Consider the following 25,152-nt stretch of genomic DNA (forward strand, 5'->3'; position numbering starts at 1 on the left):
ATCTTACTTGGGACACTTTTCTAGGAAAAAAAAAAAAAAGTAAAAACATGTACATATGGACAATGTAAAGTGTTTCTTCCCTGTAAAGGCTGAAATTCTGATCAAAATGACAAAAGCTGTTAGATTAGCCACCATTTTGACGGTTACCAACATTTCCATCATGTGAGCCATGTATACATGTTCAAAATGTCTTCATTGCACTTCAGATCTTAGTTGGTTAGTAATATGTCATACATGTATATGGCCATTGTTTGCTCATTGTTATTGGTGGTCTGATGTATGTGACAAAAAGACAAATTGTTAAATGCTAATTTGCTAACGTGTTTGGATGTCTATAAGGAAGATTTCAGTGTGAGCTATGTCCTTTGTGAAATATTTGTTTTTAATCATGATGTCAACAAAAGGATGATAAATTGTGATATTTCCATACCATATTTATTTAAAATAGATAACTATTTTGTTTATGAATGGCAAGGAATTGAAATTACTTTTGTCTGTATGATCTTAAAGTGATTCAAATGCTTTATTTGGTACAGCAGTTATCAATCTTTTTTTTGTTTTTTTTTTGGCTTTTTTGAATAACATATCCAGAGGATTAAATATGAAACTTGGTGAACAGTATCTCATGACTGTTAAGGCGTTTGTGTTTGTGGTAGAGCTGCAAGACCTTTTATAGAAGGAAGTGTCATTTCCCAAGACATTCTCCTCAGTACTACAAACATCATTATTACTGTTACTTGTGCATCACAGTTAGCTGTATTTCAATTAACCAGTTTTTGCACAGAATTTTTGCTCGTCCATTTTAGATCTGTGAACTCATGAACACCAATTTATGCTGTAACACCATGCAATGGTAAGCAATATTATGACTTGGTAGCTGGTAAAGCCCGAGGGAGGCTTTCAGCTCTGAGAGATAAAACATACGGTCTAATGATAAACAGGATGGAGTATTCCAAAAATTATCGTGGTCTATTTTTGGTGATATGAAAAATATTGTATCCACATTTAATTGCAGAATTAAGAAAACGTCAGTCGCTGTGAGCTGACAACGTAAATGAACAAAAATATGCAAATAGGTTTTGAGTTTGCAGTTTGATTTTCTGGCGGTGCTACAAGACATCGCTCTCTATACCCAAAGCCGAAGTTTTGCATGCTAGGAGGCACTGAAGGCTCCGGGTCTACTTTACTTTCCTGTATACTCATTTCCATTATTGTGAATTTAAAACGTTTATTTTGAATTGCTGACAAAAATCATTTTATTAATGATTTTCTGTTAATATTTGGCAGTACATTTTGATTTCATGTAATATATTTTGTTAAGATATGTTATATGATTTATATATTTTAACTGTATTACCAGTTGTTTTTGCATAATGTTGCTACTGAAGAGGTAGGATGCGTTTGAAGCTGTAACATGAACTTATGCCAATATCTACAAATTGATAACTGTAAATTAAACTGCTTTCATTTTTTTTGTTGTATTTTTAATAAAATGAATTAAATCTGTGTCAGGAATATTTCTTGCTGAGATTTTACTTCTACTTGTATATAGCCTGCATGTAAAACTTCAATGTATTAATGCAAGCTTTTCAGAAACTATGTGTAACTCTAGCTCTGTAGATGAAAGCTATGGAATTGCTGTAAGATGAGTTATAGAAAATAATGTGGAATGGTCGGCGTCTGTTCACCTTTATCCTGCGTAGTTATGTTATACTGCCACCTACTGTCTAAATCTGATGCAGTGGACCCAAGAAATCTAAATCTAAGTCATGTAGAATAAGCTTGCAGACTCAAATTCAGTAAATCATTTTTATTCACAGATTTGGCTTCTTTTTTTTTTTTGCAGAGTACATTGTTGGAAGTTTGCTTTAACCATAACAACGGGTTTTTTCTTATGACTTGAAAAGTACTACTGGTATTCATTCTCATTCAGATTGTTTCATAATGTCCTAACATCAATGGGATATGGATGAATATATTACAGCATTTAACATTCTCCAAATGCTTCCACATAGCACTGACATTCCCAGTTGTCTTTCACAAAACAATCGAGAGGATTTGATCGCCATTTTGTCAAACTGCATAACAGACAATTACATTAGTCAGATATTTTCTATCAAGGTTAGGAGAGAGAGACACAGCCTCGAGGAAGCAAACACATCCCCTACAGCAACATAATGACCTGCTTTCCTTGTGCTTTTTTGGCTTACTCCCTTCCAGTCACACAGTTAATTGCCATCACCAGATCCCAGTCTTTTTGTGCCTGAAAGCCCTTTTAGGAAAGAATGTCAGTGGGGTGGGGAAGTTACATTTCTTTTAAAATACATATATACAATTCTCAACTCAGCTGTGGTATGACTAAAACTTGCCTTAATTGAATTGCATCCAACAAGACACCGACAATAGAAATGGTTTCAAAACTGACAGGTGTAAATCGAACGGTAGGAGACCAGAATAACTGATTTAGGACGCATATTAACACACATGCAGGTTACAGCAGCTGACGGAGGGAAAAACACATTTGTATCTATGAGTAGTCGGAGTCGGGTGGACATTATTTCTGTGAGTAATACATGAACCAATACATGAAGTGGTCGGAGGACGTACATACAGTAAACGACAAAACTTCTTCTTAGTCATTATTTAGTTCGATCTCATCATTGCAAAAAAAAAAGTAGTCCAACAGAAGTAATGACCTAATGTCTATGAACAAGTATTATTGGATTTTACTGGAAGCACTTTGCTGTTGTTTACCGTCATTTAACTGTTTTTTTGTATTCAGTGTGAGGGAGAAAAATCCATGTTACTCAACAACGAATTAATCCAGTGAGATAATTGCCCCTGTCTAATAGAGATGTGTGTCAGTGAGCTGCCAATAATACTGGCAAGAGATCCATCCTCACTCATTCTTACATTAAGGATGAAGTTTTTAATACTGTGCTCATTGGGCGTTACACCTAATTGCACTTAATCCACGTGTGCCAAGGCAAGGCTTCAAAACATGCACCTACTATCAACTACATGAGCACTGACATTCACCTGTACCACCGCCGAGTAAAATCCACACTCTCACAAACACCTAAGAAAACCACTCTTCCACTAGTCCTCCTTTCTGTCAGGACAGATATCAGTTAAGTGAGCTGCACCATCAACAGCCATACGTTAGACTCTCTTCACGAGGCAGGGCTATGGAAAGACACAACCAGTGCTTATGGTACAGATAATGCTTATGGTACAATATAGCAGCATGTCTTGACAGTTTCTTAAGTGCTCTTTAACAGTTTGTGTAAGGTTTATACACCAGCACCAGAACCTCAGAACCTCAAGTACCACTGCACAGACTCAGTAGAAACGTGACTATCACTGTTAATATTATTGTTTTTGAACGAGTTATTGTCGGCTGTCATGTGTTGTGTTTAACTCTGTATGATTTAGTAATATGCACTGAACAAATCATATTACCAAACCAGAACGATTAACATTTTAAAAAGCTAAAGGTTTCATCGTTTTGCATTTCAACGGACAGCTTTACACTTTCCATTAAACTTAGGTGAAGTGCCTCATGTAGCAGGTTGGCTCTCCTGCAGTATACAATATTCACCACTAGAGGGCTCCAGTGTACTGCAATGGACCAGTGCTTGCTGTAAAGAAATAAGGCCTAAAACGTTGGGTGGCATCTTGAAAAAAAACCCTGTATTATTATTATTTTTTTGCCTCAGCATGCTCTTAGAGTATATTCAGGTCAGCAGCACTTAGCTGATCCACAACCTAGTCTGTCCCTGACTCAGATTAATTTATTCTGTCACCAAAATGAAAGCACTATGACGTTCCAACTCACTGCAGTGGTTACAGGGAAGTGTGCGGTCTGTCAACGTCCAAGTCATTTGACTGAACCCAGTGTTGGTTCTTAAGCCTTCTTTCCATTTTCCTCTCCCTCTTCCGCCGCACCACTCTTCCCTAGAGCGGTGGACGGCGCTGTGGCCTCATGTAGGCGGCTAGAAGGGGGAAGTGGGGGAGCGGACGGTGTCGGCCGAGCCCGGGGAATAGTCCTCAGACTCGGAGGTGAACTCAGCAGGGGAGAGGCCCGGGTTGGCTCTGTGGGCGGCGCTGGCACCGAGGCTCTGTGGGGCCCGGGGCGAGGACCTCACATCCTGGTGGCGTCTTCGACGGAAAACCTGCTTCTCCTTATCAAGTGGGGTGTTCTGAGGGAGGGTGACACAGTAGCAACCGTTAGGTTCTCCACAAGGCCACAAAGATGAGGAGGGCTTTCAACTTAACCACCGCTGAGGCACTTTGGTGAATATAATGTTAGATGAGCATGCAGTTGTGGTGTCAGTCAGAAAAGCTGCATTTGCCCCACTACTCCTCTCCAGAACAATTAACTTCTGCCTATGACACAGCAAACTAGTGCAGCGCACACAACAAAACCAGGAAAAGCAACAACAAGAGGCAATAAAGGCTACACTAACTCAGGTGCGTGACATCCAATGTCGGTGACGACACCGATTATAAAGAAACAAAACACACCCATCTGGTGGAGCTGTAAACAAAACCCTGTTTACTCAATATGCATCATGCATCCTAGAATGCAGTTGGCATCATGGATGCATTGCTTGTCAATGCACAATGAGTATACAGTACAGTGAACTGCACAACCAGATGAGAGAAGAAATGGCCACAGCATTGGTGAGATGAACAAAGCGGGCAACGTGATTAAATGGTGGTTCTGCTAATGAGGTAGAGAAGGGTGAAGCATGAGTGGACAGGGGTTCACTCAGGGGCGATGGGTCAGCCCTTTGCGGGATGGGGGATGGAGACTGCCAGCACGTTGCCATGGAAGCACCGCATGTTAGCACTACACTGTGTCATACCTTATCCAGTACAATCCTGGATGCTGGTAGTGGTCCAAAGACCCTGACCTCTGGATGGAAAAGTCCTGGTCCAGCTGAGCGGAGAGAGACGAGTGCATCTCAGTGGATCACCTTGAACTTAAAGCATCACTGACCTCATTTGCACAAAGGCGTTCAGCTCTAAACTTGAACTATTACACTGTTCTAATGGGAAGAAAAAAAACTGGCAGATAAAAGAAGTCATTTCACTGTCAACTGAAGTTCTGTGAAATGTCAAAGAGAAATACTTCAGTTTGGCAAGTGACAGCTTAATGCCTGCTTTTACCTGCAAAGTAAATCAAGAAGCTAGCGATGAGCAATGTACAAGAATGTAACAGATTCTTCCCACGAATGGCAACCAGTAAAAGATAAATTATAGGGGGTGTGACCCTGAGTAGAAGTTAGTTGTCTTTCTGCAAAACTGTAAGAAGCTAGCCCAGTTCTGAAATGGCCAAGAAATCATATTTACCTAAGTCTATTCATTGTAGAACAACAATATATCATATGATCGATAAAGTGGGGCTCCTGACAACGGTGCTGACAGTCCTAACAGAGAGGAGGATGAGGAGAGGCCAGAGCACACAGAGGAAGACCTGGCAGCAAGAAGCGGATGGATGGGCTGACAATGAGGTAGAGCTGACATGAGAAAAGTCAATGGAAGACACAGAAATTTGAATCGGCTGCTAAGTGAGACCGCAGAAGATTAAACAAAGAAAAGCAAATGGATTCAAGATATTAATTTGCTGTTGTGTAAAGCTGACCAAGCTAGCTTCAGCTTAAATCAAATGATTTTTAATGAAATCCAAAAGCATCATAACTGCAGAATATTCACAAGCAAGCACAGAATTCGTGATAAGCTGCGACGAGCTTGGTGCTTGGGAAAGCCAGCATGCATGAAAAAAAACAAAAAAAAACAAAAAAAAACAAACAAAAAAAAAAAAAGGTACTGCTAAATCAACACACTCGAGAACCCGGGATCTCTGGCATGGCAAACCTATGATTTACCAACCAAGCTAAAATCATAGTGACACACTTATCAGGCTCATAGAGTCTTTATAAGCTCCCACAATGGCACATGCACAGCAGAGTTTTACCTTTTTTCAGGCCGACCGACAGAGTGACTCACACTAGCTGTTGGTCGCAGCTTAAAAGAGCCCAAATGTAATCCACTGAGAGAGTTACACGCAGCGCTAGTGTGTGGCGGGGTGCAGGTCAGTCCTTACTGTGATAACTGATACTCCTGCTGCGGTGCTGTTCAGCTTGGGCCTGGTGTTGAAGTGCTTCTTGATCTTCCCAGCCACAGGCAGCTGGTGCTCGTTCTCCGACACACCTTCATCCTGGAGAACAAGCAGAACGAGGCCTCAGCAACTCAACCCGCTGTAACCACACTGCATATCCTTTCATACTGTTACTAGTATGCGCACAGGTAACTCTGGTGAAAGGACTGGCTTTGTCATGCTGAACTTACATTGACCCAGGGATGATCCAGCACCTGCAGAGCTGTGTACCTCTGATCCACCTCTACCTGCAGCATTCCAGTGATGAGCGCCTAAAGAAAAGACATGTAAGCCGTGAGTAGACAAGTCAAATACTGCAGCATGAGACAGATAACCAGCACATCAACGATAAAGACAGCGTTTCCAGCCACTGACCTTGGCAGTGTCAGACACATTGTCCCAGTACGGTAAGGGGAAATCAAGCTGGCCCATCAAAATCTGGTCGAAGAGCACCTCTTGATCTTCACCACTGCTGGAGAAATAAAGAACCAAAACGGTATTTTATTATGGAGAAGTTTAATCATTATTCAAATAACGTTAACCCTTCTGCAAACCAACACAGCACAAGCTAAAAAAGTCCAGATATTGGATTTTAATTTAATGGTATACCATAAGCAGCCACAAGATTAAGCAAGAACTCCTTCATGATATAAAGGTACAACTATTCCAGTGGAACATTTGGAGAAGAAATTAGACCCATTGCAAAAAATTACAAGCTGTCCCAGTGATTTTATCTTGTTTCCAGACCTGTCAAGCTTATTTTGCAATATTTTAGTCAAATTATCTCACTGCACTGGCAGATAATCTTGCTGGTTTCAGTAAATTTCACTTGATACATGCCAATATGACTTCTTTCAAGAAATCACCATAAAACAGTGAAGAAAATCTTGAAACAAGAAACTTTCTCCAAGACAATTTCACTTTTACCAAGTAAATGTCCTGAAACAAGTGGCAGATAATCTTGCTGGTTTCAGTAAATTTCACTTGATACATGCCAATATGACTTCTTTCAAGAAATCACCATAAAACAGTGAAGAAAATCTTGAAACAAGAAACTTTCTCCAAGACAGTTTCACTTTTACCAAGTAAATGTCCTGAAACAAGTTACATTATCCTGAAAAAAGTGAAATTTGTTGAAACCGGTACAATTATCTGCCAGTGCAGTAAGATGATTTCACTAAAAAAAAATCCTAAAATAAGCTTGATAAGTCTGAATACAAGATAAAATAACTTAACAAGTCTGTCAGTTTTTGCAGTGCAATACCTTAAAATAGACGCTACCTATGAAGCTCCCTATACTCATAACAATGAGCTGTCATTCCAAAATATAGCCCCGAATACAGGAACACGTACCCACGGAAAGGAGGGAAGCCACACAGCAGTATGTAAGTGATGACACCAGCTGCCCAAATGTCAACCTTGAGGCCGTATCTGTAATTGAAGGGAAACACATCAGGCAGGCAGACAAAAGACATCAGCTAATAGCACTCAATCACTGCAGCAGGCAATGTTTTGTTTTTGATTGGGATTATGATAATTTCTCACTTTATTCCCCACAGCAAATGTCCTAATAATTTTGTCTCTCCGACTCACCCCGTCTCAGCAATGATCTCTGGTGCTACATAGGTGGGGGTCCCACACACAGTGTAGAGGGGCCCGTTGACCACAGTAGCCAAGCCAAAGTCCCCCAGCTTCAGAGATTTACTGCCATCCTGGTGCTCATACACCTGCGTTACAGACACAATAAGGAGTTGTGAGAAAGTAGGGCAAAACGCTCGACATTTCATATTCACTGTGGTAACGCTCCCATTAGTGGCCTGTTTACTCGACTGGAAAAGATGAGCTCTATGTGATGATAAATTTAGGATTACAGTGTCAGTCGGGAGACTTTGCAGAGTTCAAAAATAGCAGCGCTTTAGAGACTGGGGGAAGGATTGTGCAACATCTGCATTATAGTGAAAACAGACTATTATTCATTCGGTAACCTTCATATTTTGGAATGAACGCTTTAGGAAAAATCCAGGCCTCAGAGTTCTAACTGTCCTGTGATAAAGGGGAAATACAGCAATTGCAAATTTACAGATGGTCTCTCCTGCTGTCTGTTACATAAGAGAGACAGGTACTGATTTAAAGAAAAATCTCAATAAACAAATATTATATATCTTATTATATATTATTATATAACTTTATATTTCAGAGTCATTCTTGTATGAAAAGACAATAGAACAAAAAGCTACAATTGTCTATCTGAGGCAGATAGTTTTTAACTGATTGTCTCTTTAGTGAATAAAATGAATGATTCATCCTTAGTTGCTCTGAATAAATTACTTCTTTCCACCTGCTGAATTCAGAAATCTTCACCATTCCCTTTCAAATGTTATATTACTAGCTCTAAAGTATGTTTGGTCAGAGCCTAAAGGCTTTTGTATGAGAAATGTGTGAGTAAATAAATATCCATTTCATAACCCAGACCTATCAATAACTTCCTGGTGTACTTAAATGCCGCAGATTCACACGTACCAACAGGTTTTCTGGCTTGATGTCTCTGTGGACAATATTGATGCTGTGCAGGTACTTGATGGCACTCGCCAGATTGAAGAGCATACAGCTGCCGTCCCTCTCTGTGTATTTGTTGGAGGAGGTGATGGCGTCGAAGAGATCGCCACCCTGGGGAGAGATGGGATGTGAAAGAACATCACTTTACACGCTAGCTTATAACTGCTGTGAAAGAGCCGCTGCCTGCTGAAAAGTTTTTGGCGGGGATTTAGAATGTAAATTTTACCCCAGTTTTTTAACAGGCATTCAGTAAAATCCTTTTAAGATAAAAAAGCAAGATAAAAAAAAAAGTTTAGAAGAGACTTGTGAACAGAACAAAGTTTATCGCTCAGAAAATCCAATGACCTATGAAATACCACTGTGAAATTTAACTGAGCTTGACATTTCTTTGAAAGGATGAACAAACGACTAGAGTACCTTAACCAACTCCATGACTAGATACAGCTCACTGTAGGTGTCCATTTCCTCGATCAGTAGCACGACGTTGGGATGTTTCACGCGCCGAAGGATCGACACTTCACTCTGGATCATGTGCTCCTGGGTGAAAAAGAAAAAAACATCAACAAATATTCCAAAAAGAAGGATAAGTTATACACATATACAGTATATCTGTGGGATGTGAGATTACAGGGTTTTCATTTCAATCAATTCAGGAACATGACAAATACTGGAAACAAGTTAAAACGAACTTTGTGCTAGTTTCAAGCTGACCAGTACAACAGCTTAATGTATCAGACCCAAGTTTATCAATGGTACATTTACAATTTCTAATAATTCCCAACATCTAGGCTCAGCTGATGACATCATCACACAAACAGCAAAAGTCAAGACCCAAGATTTTAGTCACAGAGGAGATAACGCCATCTTCTGACCAGAACAGGTAACTGCCACAGATGTGAATGAAACTGAACAAACATCCAAAATGAATTTAAGTCTGTGAACATTTCCCCCCCCAAAATGACAAACTAACATGTAGAAGCTCTGCAGCAAGTGGCAAATCTAAAAAAATAAAAAAATAAAAAAATAAAACTTTCCCCTACAACTGACGAATGCTCTATCATTAGTAAATTACTTTCAGTGGAAATGTATCTTCTGAATAGATAGAAAATAAATTTAAGTGGCCCAAACTGGGTGGTGTGATAAGTAAAGTCGGCCTACGCAGAAGCAGCCCTCACCTTTCCCCTGCATTTGCCTTTGTTGATGATCTTCAGAGCGTACTCTCTCCCAGTAGATCTCTCCACACACTCTCGGACCACAGCGAAGTTTCCGTCCCCTAATGTCCTCCCCACTTTGTACCTCTCTGCTATGGAGGCAGGAACTGACGGGTATTCATCCATGAGCTCCGCTGCAGAGCCAAACCAAAAGACGATTCATGTTTTGTAGCTAGAAAACAGTAACTTTCAAATACCTAGGTCTTGTGCCCGGTCTTACCTTCACTGCCGGCCCCATCTCCTTCATCCATTGAGCTGCATACCTTGGTAGAAGCTAGAGAGAGGGACGAGCCGCTGTGTTGAGATCCCTGGAAAGAAGAGATAGTCATAGTGAGAGAGAGAATGACTACGTACAGAAGAGGATTAGGGCCACATGTGAAAAGATTATTTGCGTTCTGAGATTATTTTAGTTTACTTCCTTACCCGACGTCTTCGGAGGCTGGCAGGACTGGTTGGAGACGGGCTAGGTGACTTTCCAGATCGAGGGGTGGACAGTTGACTGCCTGCAGTCCCATTAGCTGCAAGTGCAGGAGAAATGGAGCCAAACAATCAGCAAAATGATGATGCAGGATACACCAAAATGTATATTTTGTGTGTTGTGTATAATGTACAGATACAACAATCTTACAAGGACATTATGTGAAATTTTAGAGCAACAAATTCACGTTTTGTTCAATTAAGTGTCAAGATATCGCTCTCAGATATACAAACTAGTGTCTCCACACACACACACACACACACACACACACACACACACACACACACACACACACACACACACACACACACACACACACAGAGCCACCTGAACCAGTGGATGAGGGAGACTTGCTCCTGCGGGAAACCCCCCCACCTCTTGGGGAACAGCGGCCCTGCATGGAGGAGATCCGGCCGTAGGAAGTGGACTTCACCACCCTGCACTCTGTAGAGAAAGTAAAACAAAACACAATCTGCTGCAGCAACTCTTCACCTGCATAATATACTAGACAATCTGCAACCCTGCCTTGATCAGTCAGCAACAGTAGTGTTAACTGTCTAACATGTCAACAATGTGAATGGATTACATGAAAACCCCACTCTATTCAACTGAGCTAACCAGGCCTGTATAACATGTAACACAGTGCAATGTAAGTATTTAACATGTCTAGCCTATGGAGAGCTTGATGTTGTCTGACACTTATTATTATTATTGATGATTGACATAGCTCATAGCCAAAGAATCAGTTTGCAACTCGGTCAAAAGAACTGACCGCTGTAAGTGAGGCAGCACTGGTATAATCACAGCTGAATCTCAAATTGTTTGACATTCATAGTAACAGTTACTCCTTCTTTCTCATTTTTTGTTTTTCATCACATCCTGTCCAAATTACTGGTAACATTATGCGTTTTTGAATTATTTTTATCAGTTAGCTACTTACTTTTTAGATAATTAAGTCATCAGTTTTACAATTGTATTTCCCTTTTCATATTTCTTTTCAGTCATTTATCTTCATACTTTTCATTTGCATTTCATGTCTGCATGGACAAGAAAGAACACATGCATCTGCCAAAAGCTCTTTTGTTTTTGACAACACATGAAACCAACATAGAAAACAAATTAGTGGAAGTAAGATGTTATAGTGTCACTTAAAAAAAAAAAACTTAAGATATGTTTTTATCTGCCTCACACACAATCATATCTTTTGCAGATATCTTTTGCTTGTGCTGAATTTTTTGGTTAAGGGGAAACTGCGCTCCTAAAAATGTAGGAACAGAGGGGGGGGGAAATGGAGTACAATCTGTAAAAATTACTGAAACTGCACATCTCTTCCACATGTGCTCCTTTTAAAGTTTTCTAGGTTAGCATGAATTTAGTTTTGGGAGCATTTAGTTTTAGTAAAAACGCAGCACTGAACAACGCTGCTCTGAGTTCCAAATACATGTTTACCTGAACCAGAAGAAGACCTAGGAACACAAAAAAAACCCCAACAGGCCCACCACAAACTGTGAGTGATAATAGCGTCGCTCTCCTGGGGGAGTCGTGTCACGGCAAATTTTTAGAGTGGGCTGACACTGAGGATTTACTGAGAGATGAAGGGAGACTTTACTGTGTGATGATGAGAGAGCAGGGTGACACTGCACCCAAATTCTACTGTAACAATATTACATTTCCTGGAAAGAATGTGTGGGCTAGCTGTAAGTGAGAAGTAGTAGTAGTAGTGCTAGTAGTAGTGGTAGTAATAGCAGTAGTAGAAGTAGTAACATGGCACATAGGCCTGTGCCGATATGAAGATTTCTTAGTACTTAGTTCTTAGTTCTTAGTAGATTATCTTGGCCAAAATGATCTCGATATACAATGTAATCCCAATAATTGAAGATGAAAACCTTCAAATCTGTACTGTAATATGCTTCAAATACTTGCAATGGCAGTATTTATATTATTTATTTATATTAGTATTTATAATCATGTCAATAGCAAGACATTTCTCTTTTTTAAACACGTTTTAATGTAAGACTGTAGAACATATGTAAAATATTTATGTAAAATAGTAACTTTTTGCGCTTGCTATTCAGCCTCCCAAGAAGTTGCTGGTTATTGTGGCGGTCACGGTAATAAAAATGAATGAATAAAATTTTTTTAACCACGATATATAGTAATACTGGTTATTGTCTCATCCCTAATGGCACACAGAGTACACACAGTAGTAGTTCCAGTACAATTGAGTTTTTAGTATGGGTGATCCAAGTGGGAAACCACCTCTAACCCTGACAGTGTGTTAGTGCTTTGCTCTACCCACTGAGCCACACAGGCTCACATACAGGACAGCTGTGAGCCCACTCACCACTTTCATCCAGCAAGAAGTCGTCCTGGTAACGGAACTTCTCAGGGCCGCACGCAATGAATATATCATCTTCCCCAAAAAAGTCCATGAGGGATGACACCTGGTGACAGATGGAGATGTTTCTGTCAGTCAGTCATAGTACAAAAAAAAACATCGTGAAGATTTTGAACAGTATCCACTGTCTCTGGACGATTCAGCTGGTTGTGTCTGACAGGGACAAGGAAAACTGGAGATCTCTCTCTCTCTAAATCAAACTGCAGCAAACAGCTTTTTCCATTTGTTAGTGGGTCAAATATTACATAATTCTGTTCAGTTCATTGTATGAAATATACATGTGGCCCCCAAATTTTGATAGCTGTATTGACTTGAAATATCTGACACATACTGAGAAAGATTGAGAGAATATGGAAAGAGTAGGGATTATTTTTTTTATAGTGAGCGCACAGACACGCATGCTGCTCTCAGTCTGCAGTCAGCTTTTATTGGGGCGTCTCGGAAGAGAAAGCATTCCTGCGAGACGGTGGGCAACACCCACGGTAATACAGAAACATCTCAGAGAGTCATGTCATTTCCAGACAACATGACATTACCATGGCAACAATGACATCAATAGAAAATATATTGCATGAAATGTGCTGGTTCACGCTGACGTGTGTTAAAATCATCAGGCAAGTGGTTCCTCCAACACACACACACGAGAGAGAGAGAGAGAGAGAGAGAGAGAGAGAGAGAGAGAGAGAGAGAGAGAGAGAGAGAGAGAGAGAGCGAGAGAGATTTCAATGTATTAATTTGCAGAGCTCTCCGATTATATCTCCAATTGCCAATAGCAATTATCTGATCTATATTTTGTTTCTCATTAGGACAGTGAAAACAGAAACAATTATTTATTAATTATTTCAAATAAACACTCAACTATTCAACTATTTAATTACACATTACAAAAAAAATAAATGATTCATCACTCTCATTTGTGAATACAACAGATATACAGTATATTCTACCATGTTAATACAGTGTGAAGGGTGGTATAATGCTGGTAATGAAATTCAGTGTTTCCAGACAGATCCCAAACAACATTTTCGCTATGACCAATGAACTAACATTTCTATAAATGAATGACTTAATGACCGCATGGTTTCCATGATCTGTCACATGTAGGAAGACACTTCAACCATCTAATTATCTAAATATCAACTAGTGTATGATGCTCTTTATAGATCAACAGTCAAAAACAGCCTGAATAACTGACCTCTGAAAGTCTGAAACACCAATAGGAATAGAGAAAGCCATCAAAGGAATGCTGCTGCATTAAACATAGGGGGCTGCAGTTGAGCAGACACGCTGTATTTGCATATTCCAAGTGGCCAAAGTACAAAGGGAAAATTAATGCTACTGTGTGTACAGCATATGAATAATGGAATTAACATTTCTTTCTACTGGTGTATCAGCCTGGCTGCAAAGGGAAATGTCTCTAAGGTAACTACTAAGAAAAGAAAAGCTAATTTAAAACCTGTTGGATATTATTCAGTACTGTCTATGATAATAGTGTTGGGGGTAACGCGTTACTGTAATCACATTACTGAAATTGGAACAGTAATGCCTTACTTTACTTTTTTTAAGTAATCACATTACAGTTACTAATCTAACTGATAGGTTGTTACTTGTGTTACATACTTGCCCCTTTAACCTCTATCTATATCTAAATCTATATCTATATAACCTTTATTGGCATAATATCTATGAAGATTCCCCTCCTCTTATCCTGCCTTCAAGTCATGTTGGAAATATTGAAATTACAAGTAGAGCGCACATGAATGAGTCAACAAAGTGGTAAACACGACTCGGAACGTCAGAATTTAATGCTGTAGGCTCTATCTTTATTCTTTATTAAAAACCTTAAAAGAAAGATTATGTGTCTCATTATTTAGATACTTCTGCTGGTAATGTGGTAACGCAAGTAAGCCTAGCACAATCATTTTAGGGTGTAAAGTAAAGTAATGTAACAAGCAGTGTAACAAATTACTTTTTAGTAATAAGTGAAGTAATTCATTACTTTTAAGAAAAGTAACAAGCAAATGTATAATTTATTACTTTTTCCAGCAACGACCCCAACACTGATGATAATACCATCTGCCTGTCATTGAATTGTTTAAATAAATCACAAACCTGTCCTGCACCATTTCACATAAACTCATGTAAAGCATGTTTTGAAGCCCAGTTATCCATTCAGGGAACCAATCACAACAACAGTCTGTTGTTCCCATCTGGTAGTTTTGAAAAACTACCAGATCCTCAATCCATGATAACTGTTATGTAACCGAAAAATCAAGAGTGAATGCTGAGTGATAGCATACATAACATTCATGTGATGTCCCATGAATGATTATTAAAAACTGAACCTGTTAATAAAAACTGAAATTGTTTTACATGATTGTTGAATGGTAGGAGGTGGGATGTTACCATTATCAGCCAGAGGATGGCAGTTGTGGGCTGTTACAAATTAACTAGAGCTACTACAAATTAACGTTTTCTTAACATTACATGGTCATTATATATGCCTTTATCATTATAACAGAAAAGACACAGAAATGACAAAGGTTGCCCCTCACATCTTTCCTACAAAGAGAGACTAGAGGGCTGAGCTGCTGCATCGGCAGCTATCACTAATGAGGAAGCCCATCTCCATGGATGCAGTGTCATAAATAAATGAAGATGTTGATGGAGTCCTGACCTTCTCCTCAAAAGGCTTATTGATGTGCTTAACTACAGCAGCGTGCCAGGAGAGATGATGTAGAGCTCCTATGTCTCTACTGTGGAAACGGCTCAGACAGTCTCAGGGAGAGGAACACTGTCAATCAAGCAGTGATGCTATATTGACATTAGTTATTGATGAGACATTTTGTTTTGTCATGAATGAATTATTGCATTAGATATGACTGATTATGAATTATAGATTATCACCTTTAATGCTTTAACAGTAAAAAGGTAGTGCTCACTAGGTTACTGTCAGAAGGAATATTATTCCCCACACAGTTGCAGATAAACAATGTGTAGAAACCTCATGAATATCATATCTGATGAGAAACGTAAAGACAGTCAATTGAAAACATTCAACATCTACATTCATTTCTAATTGTCTCATCATTCAGAACCATGAAGAGTTCAGCAGGAGTCTAACAAGACGGCTTAAGTGCTGCTGAGGCATGGAGCAAAGTAGAGCAGGAGATCTAGACAAGGCCAGAAAAACAAACAACCACAGTCTGTCTGCCAACCACACTCCCCATTAACCATATATTAAATGAAATATTATCATCTCCCTCCTTTAGTTATGATATACAAATATCCTTTTTTTCTCTGTACAAATCTTATATTTTTTTTTAGAAGAAATGAACACAGTAAATTTGAGATCATTGTCATCTGCCTGGATATATTTAGATAGTCAATAATGTAATTATGTCTGAGGAAATAAGAAAATATTGAGCTTCATCTAAAGCCTTTTTCAAATATGTGAAATGTTGGACTATCTACTGAACAAAAAGGGATTGTTTTATGGGGAGCCAGCAGCATATGCACCTCACAACAACCAGAGGTCATTGTGATTTCAGCCATAACATTTAAAAACAAACAATGAGCACCGAGGGAGGCTTAATATGTCCCTTTCCCCCACTCCCAACTGCCCCTACCCCCACTGCCCCTCCCAAAGACTGTGATCCCAAAGGGAAGAGAGCTGCACAGCCGTCGCCAAGGAAACCAGACAGAATCACAGCTGAGTTTGAGACAATAACTCATTATTATTGTCTCTCAGAGACAGGGCTGCTTTAAATCCACTGTCAGATCCTATTCTAAGTACTGGACAAACTGCAGAGGATAGAAAGATGTCACCATCAGTCTAGGTAAGAATTTGCACACAAACACTACATAACATTGAATATGTGATGTCCTGGGTTCAAATCCAGCCTTGAACCTTTGGCACATGTCATCCCTCTCTTTCTCTGCTGTCTAATAAAGGCAAACATAATACTACATAATAATACTTTAAAAAAGTACTCTACAAAAGGATCAAGACCTCAGATTTAGAGGGCAGACAATGGCTACAGTGAGAGGCTGCATTGGACCGACAAACTCTAATCAAGGATGGAGTTCCTCATTTAACAACAACAGAGTCTGCTCAAAACATATTACATCTGCTAAAATATTGTTCCAGCAAGAGCTCATTTATTTCAGAGCCACTCCCCATTAATTCTGAATTGCAACAACCATCATTTAATGTTCAAAGTAAGCGTCAAACTTGCTATCCATCTTGGAAATAAGATACCAAATTCATGCAGAAACAGCATAACTAGCAGAATCATGAATGTGCTGTGGAGTGACTGCATCTGGCCTGCTCTATATTGATCACTTATGCCTGCTGGCTCAGTGACACAGCAGCTCCATCAGGCCTACCCTCCCCCTAACGCGCACACACACACACATACACACAAACACACTCCCTCCCAGGAGCATCCCGTGCAAATATTGATCGTCGGGGTTTTATCTGTGATTTCTGCAAGCACAAGCATGGCTGCTGAAACTCAGTCCAAGGGAAACACAGGAGGAGGTATAGACGCTATAGAGACTAATCAATCTGAGCCATACACAAAACACACAAGCCTGGTGTTATTGAGTTTAAAAAAAAAAAAAAAAAACACCACCAGTAGACAGGTGGAGCTGTCCGGGGTGCTGAATCTTCCCCTTCAAGTGCAAGACTGAACACAGCAGCCAGTCACTCAGCATGTCAGGGAGAAACAATGACTCATCTTCACGTCATTTCCAAATGGTTCTAATTCATTTTATGTGAGCTGCTATAATGTAGTTTCAGGACATGCCTCACTGTGTGTACATTGCAGTCATTCATTATTAAGACAGAGATCTTTTTCAGCAGTCCATTATTTGGGGCAAATACCTTTTTTTTTTTACCATATTTCTATGTGAGCATGCTCAGAAGAATGGGCAGTAGAAAGAGGAAGGGCTCGTCTCTCAATGTGACTAATGCTATGGTATATATTCCTTTGGTAAGACAGATGTAAACAAACACATTCATCAAAATATCAGCATACATGGAGCATTAGCCAAATATGAAAGATGCAAACTAGGTCTGATACAGGAAGCCACGACGTAACTGCAGCTGCTGCAATGCCATGAGTAATGTTCGGCTTCACAAGTGCAAGTCAGCACTGAACTGATGTACAGCTCCATAAAGACACACCTAGCGCTCAAGCCCTCATTAAAACACATACTAGTCTGTATAGCCCACACATTTCCAGCGCTCATAATTACACTGCTCGTCTGTGAGGTGTTATATTTAGCCTACAACGATTCCAACAACAACTGACCTTACACAATGTTTGACTTTCCAAAACAAAGAAAACACCAGCTTCCAACCACTTTCCAATATGGTTGGGTGATATGACCAAAATTAATATCACAATAATCATAAAAATCATTTTGATAGATATAACATCTGCCAACATATCATTGATGTCAAATTGATCAGTCAAATTAATCATTGTCAAATTGATATTCATAAAGTATGATAAAACTATTCATCTTCAAATAATATCCCCTTATTTGTCTCAGATCTCGTTTCATGGGAGATTTTACTTATTTTTTTATCATTAACAGCAGAATTCTGTAAACAGCAAAATTGTGTATCACGATAATTCAGTATCATCATTTTAATCACAATATGATTCCATTGAAAGACAATAAACGATTATATTGAATTATTGCCCAGCCCTTTCCAACAAACATACTGTAGCTCAGTATGTCAGTTGACATTGACAATACCGTAAAATTTCAATAACAATGCAAAGAAAATGAAACCTGTATTCAGTATTAACAGCAACTTCCACTTAAGCTCTTGCATGATGATTAGTCTTTCAGAGAGGAGAACTTCTTCTCTAAACCAAGTGCAGCAGAACACTGAGCAAGTCTCTGCTCAATGTTTAACAGCCATGCAGCAGCAGGTGAGAGGGAAGCCAGACATCCTCCCTGTCTCCTTCATCCTTATTCATTCCTTTCCTTTCGTTACAGTGAGGGGTTTCAAAACAAGCTTTTACCATGATATATCAACAGCAAACACAGCACATAATCAATTTCGCTCCATTAAATAGCATTCTTTTTAGTAAGGATAAAGAAAGGCTGCATTGCATGTAATACAAGATGTTCCATAGGTACAAATAGGTAGTTAAAGTCTTTCCATTGTGAAAGAAAAAGCTTTGAATGCAGTATCAGTTACAGTATGTCATTACAGGCTTTGTGTTACAGTTTTACAGAGTTGGAGGTTAAGAGGTTTCTTAAAATAGGGCGCCTACCTTTGTGTTAATAGGGTTAGAGTTACTGGATTACAGGAGAAATCCAAAAATTTGAAGTGTTATTCCTTTTTATGGAAGGTAAGTGATTTTCTAAGCAGCCAAACAGCCAGCATGCATCAGTGACATCTGTGGTATGAGTGTAAACCGATAGAGATTCATTGTGGGCACGCTCAGGCCAAAGCAGCAAATGGCACAGTCAAGGTCAACAAGAAGGATTTGATTGGAAACCAGAAGTTAGGTGCTGCCGTCTGACACACAGGGCAACATCAATCTCATAACCGCTTCCCCTCTGCATCTCATTTCTAAAGCATGAATGGGGGTATTTATCACATCTAGTGATGCATAATTGTACCGTGGAGAATGAAGCCCCCGCTCCCGTGCATTGATGTCAAGCCAGAGCCTGTCCTCGGGTGAATGCTGACATCTATTTCAACAAGAAGCATTGACTCTCATACACAGGGAAGTTAGCGGTGTGCATAATACAATTACAGCACCGAGCCATATCCATTACAGTGGGGATTGGAATGCCATGGGCTAAGTCTCCTCAGACCTACTCAGTCATGTAAATACTCTCAGCTCCATCCCACACACAACAGGAGGATCACACCAGGCCATGGCATGTTTCCTCGCCTCAAAGGGCTTTTCCCGCAGGGTGTCTGTTTCTGTCTGTCTCTCTCCAAGCTTATGTTTCTTTCTTTAATGTAGATAACAGACAATGGAGCAATACAGTCTTATAATACAACAAATTTGAGGTTTAACATAGTGCAGACTGAATTTTGTCTCCTGAACCAGCACAACAGACTGTATCCTGTCCCGTTTGGCCAGGTTGATCCTATCCCTCTGACTCTCTCTCTCCCTCTCTCCTTTATGGCTGAGCACCATTACAGAGTGACTCGGCAGTATGGAGGAGCCCCAGCCATCCAGCAGGGCTACTGAACAGCCGTCCTCTAACAGAATCATGGCACAGTACAGCCCAAAATACATATAAATGAGCAAACGTCACAGATATGACCTAGTAGCTATTGTTATTGTAGCACAATCAGAGAAAAAAGTGTGACTGAATGAGAATATAATCAGGAATCCATGCAACAAAGCATTTATACTTTTTTCAGTAAAACATTTAACCTAATCAGATGGTTCTGTTTTGAAATGTTACTGAGAGATTAAATCACAGTTATAAACCAAAGTTGCTAGAATTAATTAAGTTTCCAAACAGACAGTACATTTTTTTGTCTCTGGACCAAAAGTGCAGGCAGGTCACTTAGCAAAGGGTAAGACCCATGAAAGCAGGACCTCTTGATGCCAAAGGATGGTGTTTATTTGGCCATCTGGAGTCACAGCATGACCACAAAAAGCATGAAAAGTAGAGCACAGAACTGCACTGCCAGGCACCCAGTTCAACAGCTTATTAGAAAGTACACAACATTAAAGCAATGATATTGTGCAGTTACTGCGTGACAGACAAATGCTGTGCAATGCCTATAGATATGAGTATTTTAATATTTCACTTTCACACAGCAGCCCTACTGTATCGAGATCCACGTTTTATCCATTTCAACTTAATGTCTGTTTATGCTTTATTGAACAATCTGTATTTCTAAAAAATGTGTATTAGATGATATGTAAAAACAGATTTTGAAGTGTTGGGTGTGAAAAGCACCAACTGTTCCCCCTACACAGCAAAAATTATTGGCGTTATGGGCGAGTACCATCCTGGGATTATAGCTCGGCCATGTGCTCCATCTTGCCGCCATGTGTATAATAAAGCTGACAGACCGAGCGCTGCATCTATGAGCCCTCTCACACTACACCTACAGTCCTGACATCACTACTGCACCGCTCTGCCGCAGAGGCTGTTCCTTAGCAACCAGCTCAGGAAACCATGTCACCATAGAAACCATCAGAGGGAGAAAAAAAAACTCATTATATTTTGCGATAAGGATACCAATATAGAGGGGAGGTGAGAGTTAGGTGTAGTTAAAGAGCTGAACACTTCTACATTTTTTGTAACTTAATTGCTCTGACAATTGGTAGCGTCGTCACTCAGTTATTACACAACCTTATCAGCCCCAGCATAAAGGAAAGACCTCATAAACCCTATCCCATATAATGGCAATAATATCCAAAAGGCAGGCTCATGAAACACCTTTGGAATATGTGTGTCAGGCCGGTCTGACTGCTTGCCTGCTACTAACTCACTTATGTGTGAAACCACGGGAGTGAACATCCATTTAATACTGTGCTGCTGTTTGGGAGGAATATGAGATGGAGTCCTAGAAACCCATTTCTCTTAATACATTTAGCAAACATTCCCAATTGACTTTAAGCCGATTGGACTGAGTCTCCCTGGGCAAGGAAGCGATCCACAGAGACGTGAGGCGAAAAATAGAACAGATTCCTTCATATTTCAGAGAGAAAGTTGTATTTTTTTCTAAAAAATCAAAGCATCATTCAGTCACTTTGCTAAATCCATGTGGTTCCTTATTCTGTGTTGACTGCAAATGCTGTATGTTTAGGCTCTCTCCTGTGCATTGTGCTGTGCTTCCTATTGTAGAAACAATACAACAATGGGAAGACAGGTGTGAAGGGAACATCCAAACCAAAATAGCAGAATACCCCTGTCTTCATAACCAACAACATCTAGAAAACTGCACCCAGCCAAGCCACGAATAGATGCACACAAATGTCATGCAGCTTTTTCACTTTCATCCTACGACAGCATTCCTCCCTCTTCTACTTCTCTGAGCCATAAAAATAAGAGTAGTGGAGAATGGGTAATAATGGCACACTCTCACAAGTAAAGCACTTTGAAGTTCTCCTGGACCCTTTCTCCTTTGACTTTCAAGTCCAAAAATCCAGTCTCAGCGCTTTAGTTTGGAATATGCACACTATAAATGAGCAAATTAAAGCAGAGATGGGTTGTGTAAGTGGATTAATGTCTCTTAAATTTATGGCAAAGAGGAGAAGACTCTTGAAGGTTACTTTTTGAAATTTAAAGTGGAACTTATTTCAGTTTAACGCACTGTTCCCAACCAATTTAACAGGGAGAAGATTACCCAGCATGTAAGATATAACTTCAATCTATTTCCTGTGTTTTCCACATTGCCTTGCTCTGAATGGCACGGTTGAGTGCAGTGTGCAGCTGGCAGGAAGCATGTTTAATGTTTCCTCTCTGAGAGTGAGGGGAGGAGAAGGAGCAGTGGAAAGTTATGAGCAGCCAGAGGAAGGACAAATATCAATGGGACTATTTCAGGCTAAAGTATATCTGAGTCATCAATTCACCTGCATATAAAAAACATGGGGAAACACCTATTATGGATGCAGTAGCTATAGATCTGTAAAACTTAAATGTATATGGGTTGTGTACTTCATAATGCATAATACCATATTATATGCAACACCTAGTTATCTGTCACAATGCCATAATTGCCATAATGTATTACACGCTTATTTTCAGAAGAGTAACACTGGAAAGGCCAAGTGTGGTCAATTGACGTTATGTTTTGTATTTTTAAATTGAAATATCCATGATTTTTCCTTGATCCACTTTCTGCACAAACCAGTGTTGTTGGACTTTAAAAATCACACAAGGAAACAGTACTTATAATTGTATTTATCCCGTTCAATTGAGAGCTTTTTGGTTTTTATCTTAGACTCATGGCCTTTCCAGGGTCAAAGAATGTTTCCAGGTAGAGAATGTATAGGAGAAAATTCATAAGTCTGAATAATGGGATGACAGGAGTTCCTACATTTCACCATCAAGAATGATCATTTAACACTTACCATCTTGCCATCCAGAGTATACAGCCTTTTCACCACTCCAGAGTCCAGCTTGATGGCGTCTGTGATGTCAGTCATGACCTGCTCAAAGGAGTGGGCCGTCTTCTTGTTGAGCAAGATCCGTACGGCCTTGCGAGGCTTTACTCCGCTGCGGACAATGGTCACCAGTTTGGGTCTAATGAAGTCCTTGCCCTCCCTAGTTTCTGGGGGTCCGGCCTTGCCACTGCCAAGGGACGTAGGGGCGCGGGCCGTCGCAGCCGCAGTCCTCGCTCCAACCGCCCAGTTGGGATTTACATTCTTTGTGTAGTCCAGCTTCTTGTACGGCTCTATGGATCCACAAACATAGCTCTCTCCTGCAGACAAGCAAGACACATTAACAGGGTTCATACTGACCCACAAATATGAGTTATATCACTCTTGCTTGGAGATAAAAGGACAGATTACAGAATAGTATAACAGACTAAATCTATCCTACAGCAGTGGTTCTCAACGTGGGGGTCCGGGGACCACCAGGGGTCCTTGAGGGGGTTCCAGGGGGTCCCCAACAAACTGATGAATTGTTAAACTTCAGCATTAATTCATTTACAAGAAGTTAACACAATTAGAGAATGTAGAAGAATGACTATTTTACTACAATACAGATAGTCTTGGAATTCTGGGCAAAATTATATCCAACACTAAAAATATTCTCAGATTTGGGTCTGAGAGACAAATTCTCATCAAGTTAGGGGTCTGTGGCTTTAATGTGTACTAAATAAGGGGTCCTTCATATGAAAAAGGTTGAGATTCACTGTCCTACAGCATACATACAGGCTTGGGGAAATCCTGCACTGTTTAGATCTGAAGGGGTTGGATAGGTTTGGTGGAGTTTGTGACTTATTTGACCTTACATTACTCAATATAAAGAAAATCCAAGGCAACCCTACACCTACTCAGGAACACTGCCTACCTTCCACCAACTGATCCATGTTGGTGATCTTCGTCATCCCATCAACAGAATATATGGTCCGCACCCCCTGGGGCAAGTTGACATTGTCTGACAGACATCTTGTGAGGTCGACCAGGAGGGCATCTATGGACCTAAACCTCTCCTGAGAAATGGCATACACAATCCCTTTGAAGTAGCGGTCCCCGTTGCGGTAGAAGCGAACCTTCTTGGCCTTTTTCTCTGAGCTCAGTGCTTGCAGCGTCCTGGTTCTGTACAGGCTACAGTGAGCGCTGTGAGTGGGACTGGGGAGCCCGTTCCCTCTGGAGCCCCTCCGGGTGTATCTCTGAGCCTTGTCCCGCTCATCAAAGTGCTCCAGCTCCATGACTGTGCAATGCTATTACACCCTAAATAATAAAAGGAGAGAGATTGCTATTTGAATAAGCTCTTTAACTGGAACTTGCAGAGTACATTTAGCACAATTAGGCTCTCTGTCAGTCTAGTTGCTTACATGTCTTATACAGACTGATGCACACTTTGATGCTGCTGCTGCTGCTGGTGGTATACTGGCACACAGATTATGAAGTAACATGTCACACCCATTTCATGCTCCCTAGTGTGACTCAATTCAATCCTTACCGCCTATACATTTCCCATGCATTTACAAGGGATTATACAACATTATAATTGCACAAGCCATGCAAGGCTCTTGGCTAAAGGTTGGTTATTATAGGTAAATAACAGGACTAATAAAATATATAGAACATGGTGTAGAGCCTATGAATTTTCTTATTATGGTGCAGTTTTTCTTACCTTTGAGGTGAAGACAGATGAAATCAAACGTGTAACTGAAAGCGCAACTTATGCCAATGTATCATTTATTCATTTGATGCCTTAGATGAACCATGCGTCCCTTTGTTGCCCCTGTGATGCTGCGCCTGCCTGGCCGTGTGCTTCACTCTGTGTTCAGGCAGAGAGGAGGCTGGGCTGGTGCTGCTCTCTCCCCCTCCTCTCCACTCGCTTTGCAGTGATTTACATTGGACCGTTCGGGGTGTCAGCCCTCCTCGAGCACGTTTCTACCGGTGCGCGCACCCGCCGTTTTCCTCGGTGCGCGCAAGGTAGAAGTGTTCCTCGGATGCGCGTTCGTGTTGAGGTGCATCTCCTTGAATATCCGCCAGGTTTGACTCAAAGACAATGTTCCAGTTAGAAAGGCGACAGTTCAACCCGGTCTTCGGTTCTGATTGGCGGAGTCATTTTAGAAGCTTAACGCACACCTGCGACCGCGTGACAGTTCATTTACATATTAATGTACTAACCGAAAATCACTCACCGGTACGCA

At 40.3% G+C, this 25,152-nt stretch overlaps 1 protein-coding gene across 8 annotated transcripts; it reads right to left on the reverse strand.

Annotated features, from left to right (window-relative positions):
* Positions 1-3,995: 3,995 nt before the first annotated feature.
* On the reverse strand, positions 3,996-24,198 carry dclk1b (doublecortin-like kinase 1b). Of its 8 annotated transcripts, none has more exons than XM_071924745.2 (16): positions 23,838-24,198; positions 22,892-23,241; positions 12,756-12,855; positions 10,745-10,855; positions 10,357-10,451; positions 10,154-10,241; positions 9,898-10,067; positions 9,140-9,259; positions 8,687-8,833; positions 7,760-7,893; positions 7,520-7,597; positions 6,542-6,638; positions 6,358-6,438; positions 6,113-6,226; positions 4,872-4,945; positions 4,145-4,202 (listed from the first exon to the last, which is right to left on the reverse strand). In XM_071924745.2, exons 1-16 carry the CDS (start codon positions 24,196-24,198, stop codon positions 4,145-4,147), a joined length of 2,178 nt encoding a protein of 725 aa, XP_071780846.1. The 8 variants fall into 8 exon arrangements, with proteins under 8 accessions (XP_071780845.1, XP_071780844.1, XP_071780843.1 ...); XM_078284125.1 differs by having other exon boundaries at positions 10,154-10,227; positions 10,349-10,451; XM_071924747.2 differs by having other exon boundaries at positions 10,160-10,241; positions 10,739-10,855.
* Positions 24,199-25,152: the final 954 nt, after the last annotated feature.

The sequence above is a fragment of the Centroberyx gerrardi genome, chromosome 6 (genome assembly GCF_048128805.1).
Source record: "Centroberyx gerrardi isolate f3 chromosome 6, fCenGer3.hap1.cur.20231027, whole genome shotgun sequence".
Classification (NCBI taxonomy): Eukaryota; Metazoa; Chordata; class Actinopteri; order Beryciformes; family Berycidae; genus Centroberyx; species Centroberyx gerrardi.